General features: G+C 43.2%; 1 protein-coding gene across 1 annotated transcript; it reads right to left on the bottom strand.

Annotated features, from left to right (window-relative positions):
* Window positions 1-2,638: 2,638 nt before the first annotated feature.
* LOC144160785 (uncharacterized) lies at window positions 2,639-3,643 on the bottom strand. Its single transcript, XM_077691949.1, has one exon. It carries the CDS (start codon window positions 3,641-3,643, stop codon window positions 2,639-2,641), a length of 1,005 nt encoding a protein of 334 aa, XP_077548075.1.
* Between the last annotated feature and the right edge of the window lie 385 nt (window positions 3,644-4,028).

Genomic DNA, 4,028 nt, shown 5'->3' with positions numbered 1-4,028 from the left:
TGCTGTGACGACTGCGAAAATATTCGTCGGGAGTTATGCGAAAGTACTCATTTTTGTCAATTTTAACATGGCCATGAATAATAAGAAAAAGATACTTCAATCGGTCATATTCAGTTCTCAATTCTAAAGAAGGAAGTTCAGCAAGTTCACATAATTCGGTGGAAGAGTGGCAGCGCCTATATTTGTTGAAAATAAATCTTGCCGCAAGCCGCTGAATCTTGTCCAGTTTCGAATGACATCCGGAAGTGTACGGGTCCCACACAATTTTAGCATATTCGATAATTGGTCGTATTAAGGTTTTGTACGCTAAAGCTTTAACTTCAGGGGTGGCATTAAACACATTTCTTCGAAGTGACCACAATGCTTTTCTGGCCTTATTGCATACATAATCTACATGTTCATTCCAACGCGTATCATATGTAAGCTTCAAACCCAAGTACGTAATTGTTGATACTTTTCTCAACGGCACACCTTCAATGCAATAAACATAATCAATAACACTTCGTTTTCTAGTAATAGACATGTATACAGTTTCTTGGATGTTCAAAACCATTTGCCAGCGGTCACACCAGTTTTTTATTTTTTGCAGATTGTCATTTAATTCGATCTGGTCGGCAGGCCTTTCAATACGGTTGTACAATACGCAGTCATCTGCGAACAGTCTGACTGGAACAGTAATGTTACGCGGCATGTCATTAATAAACAACAGAAATAGCAGGGGGCCCAGAACACTTCCCTGGGGTACACCAGACTCCACAGGCGAGAAGGAAGATTGAAAGCCCTCATATTCGACAAATTGCTCTCTATGGCTAAGGTATGACGAGAACCACTCAGATAACCGGGGGTTTCTAAACAAGGTGTTAATTTTTAATAGCAACTTAGGGTGCGATACCTTATCGAAAGCCTTGGCAAGGTCTAGGAATATTATGTCTGTTTGACTTCGGCTGTTTATTGTGTACGAGAGATCATGGATAGTTTCAATTAGCTGAGTTACTGTAGAGAGTCCCTGACGGAATCCATGTTGGCATTTGTTTAAAATATGGTAATCGTTAAGGTAGCATAATAGATGCTTCGACACTATATGTTCAAATAACTTCGAACAAGTGCTAGTGAGGGAAATCGGCCTATAATTTGTAGCGTGTGATTTGCTGCCACTTTTATGAATTGGAATAATTTTAGCACGCTTCCATGCTCCAGGAAAGGAACACTGGTTAATAGAAGCTTGGAAAATTACAGTTAAGAATTTAGATACCCACTCTGCATATTTTTTCAAAAATTCATTAGCAATTCCGTCAGGTCCGGTACTTTTCTTAGTATTTATGTTAAGCAGAAGGTTAAACACACCCTGTTCGTCAATCGTTATATCATCAAATGGGGGCCTTACTGATTCATCTGTAAAATCGGGCAGGACGCCGTTATCACGCGTAAAGACCGACGAAAAGAAAGAGTTGAAAGCGTGTGGCTTGTTTGGGGCTCTGTCTCTGTTATCATGCGAAGAGGCGGGTGGGGGATAAACGTATCGCCAAACTTTTCCAGGGGCGTTTTCCAAAAAAGATTTTAATCTTACGTTATAGAATTTATTTTTTGATTCCTTGATGAGCTGTTTCAATTCACGACTCATAGTAGAAATGCGGCTTTTATCGATGGGTCGGCAGTTTTTTGAAGAAGATGCTCGCATCCGTTTTAGCCTTCTTTTTACGTGAATTATCTCTCTGATTATCCAGGGATTCTTTCTATTCGTAGTTTTGAATTTTTTAGGCACAAAGCATAGCACACAGTGATTGACCATGTCTGAGAAGAAATTCCATAGATCGTCTACGCTTGCGCCAGAATCTGCTAGGCCTAAAAATGTATCCAACGATACTTCGAGGTAATCTAAAATAGATACATCGTCAGCTAAAGCAAATTTCAATACCGGTACTTTCGGAGGCCGAACGAGTTTACGCGCACACATACTCAAAGACGTTACCACCATTTTATGGTCCGATATACCATCTTCGATGTCACAGTTCGCAACAAAAGGACATAGGCGATTTGAAACAAAAACAAGATCTAAAAGCGTTGAAGTTTCAGCGCCAACCCTAGTGAAACCTGACAATATTTGTGTTAGGTTATAATTAAATGCAATATTTATTAACTGGTCACAGCTCCGCACTTCCGTCACTCCTGGAGAGCTGTATACCCAATCAATTCCAGCTAAATTAAAATCCCCCGCCAGGAATATGGTGTCATCTGGGCTCATGTGAAAGTTCATAAATGCTTCCAAGTTAACAAGCACTTCTACAGGACAGTTGGGTGGCCTGTAGAAACCGCCGATCAGAAAATTACGGTCGTTGAAAGCAGTTTTAATCCAAACTGTTTCAAGATCGGTTCTATCATCCAGTACCGCAAAGGAAATGTCGTTTTTAATAACGATAGCTACTCCGCCCCCTCTAGTGCGGCGGTCCTTTCTGATTATCGAATATCCGGGGGGCGTCAGTTCAACATCAGATACGTCTGGATGCAGCCACGTTTCCGTGATTATCAATGCGTCTGCGTCGTGTTCGATTATAATGCTTTCTAGAGTATCTAGTTTATTCAGGGCGCTTCTTGCATTAACGTTCAAAACTTTGAAACATTCAGATTTATTTTCATGGAGTCAGTCATTTTCCGAAGCCGAACGAGGAGTGGCCGGAGAAGCCGGGGACGCATACCGGCGGCTGTTTACTTCATCCCAAGCGTAGAGCACATTGTTAACTTTTATCTTGTCGAAAGCCCATATAACCTTGGCTCCGGTTTTCCTCTCCTGTGCTGTCGAGTTCCACAAGTTTGACCGAGTAGCGGCCACTCGTTTAGAAAAATCTTCTTGCACGCTGAATAGGGTTCCCTTTAATTTTGAACAGTGTTTAAATATCTTGGTTTTTTCCCTGAAATCGCCTACTCGGAGTATCACTGGCCGATTTGTTCCCGGTATCTTCCTACCTAACCGGTGAATTCTTTCGATAGAGTGCAATTTTTGTTTCAGAATGTTCCCAAACACTTCATCGTTTACTTTTCGTATGAGTACCTCCTCAGTTTCAAGCTCTTCCTCCTCTATTCCTCTAACGATGATGTTATTACGTCTTGAACGATTTTCGAGATCGTCTATTCGTTTTGACATTTGGTTGAACTGTTCATCAAAGTTTCTCATAGAGCCTTCAAAAGTAACAAGTCTCGTGTTAACTTCGTCAACGCCAAGTAATTTACTTTCGATCGCTTCCAGTCTTTTTTCAACAAGCGACATTGCCGTCTCCGAGGCTTGCTGCTTTTCCTGAATGTCAGTAATTTTAGCCAGGATTTCCCTCTGCGACTGCAGCACTTCTTTGATCATATCTTCAACAGGGCCTGGATTCTCTTCGACGTCTCCGGACAGTTTTAGTAGAAAACACGCTACAGAGAAACATTCACTCGCGCAAATTCCCAACGTGTGTGGACACGGCAACACCACTATGCAAAGATGGTTACTATGAAAGCCATATTTGGGGTCACCAACCTGCACAAAAAGCGGAGTGTCAGGCGACATAGCCACGGCGGGGTTGCTGTGTCCACTGAAGAGTGTTGGCCCGTGTCCGTCCTTTATAGCTGCCAGCCAGACTGTCATGTGGTCCCCTGGTGACGTCAACATGCTCGAACTAGATGCGCCGTACGATGTATCCACGTGTGGTAGATACGCAGCTTTCATGGCCCGTGTCGATCCATGGAAAACGTCGTCGGAGACAAGCACCAAAGGCACGTTGTGCGCATGTCCTTGATAGATGTAAGCGTTGTTCCCAGAGGCCGCAGCAAGAGAAAGAATTCCAAGAAACACCTGCACAAAAAGCGGAGTGTCAGGCGACATAGCCACGGCGGGGTTGCCGTGTCCACTGACTCAGTCCACGTTTAGCGCTGCATGTCGTCGCATAGAAAAAAATGCATCTTGGCGTCATCGTCGATTTGCTCGGACAGGCTTCCACCAGCAGTGCTTCGCATACCAGGAGCTTGCCATAGCAAAACTTGGGCGAGCTCGGCGA

This window comes from Haemaphysalis longicornis, unplaced genomic scaffold (genome assembly GCF_048455015.1).
Source record: "Haemaphysalis longicornis isolate Haplotype H1 unplaced genomic scaffold, Haemaphysalis longicornis Haplotype H1 scaffold_11, whole genome shotgun sequence".
Classification (NCBI taxonomy): domain Eukaryota; kingdom Metazoa; phylum Arthropoda; class Arachnida; order Ixodida; family Ixodidae; genus Haemaphysalis; species Haemaphysalis longicornis.
Note: the sequence above shows the minus strand (reverse complement) of the source record. Positions and strands in the feature narration are given on the sequence as shown.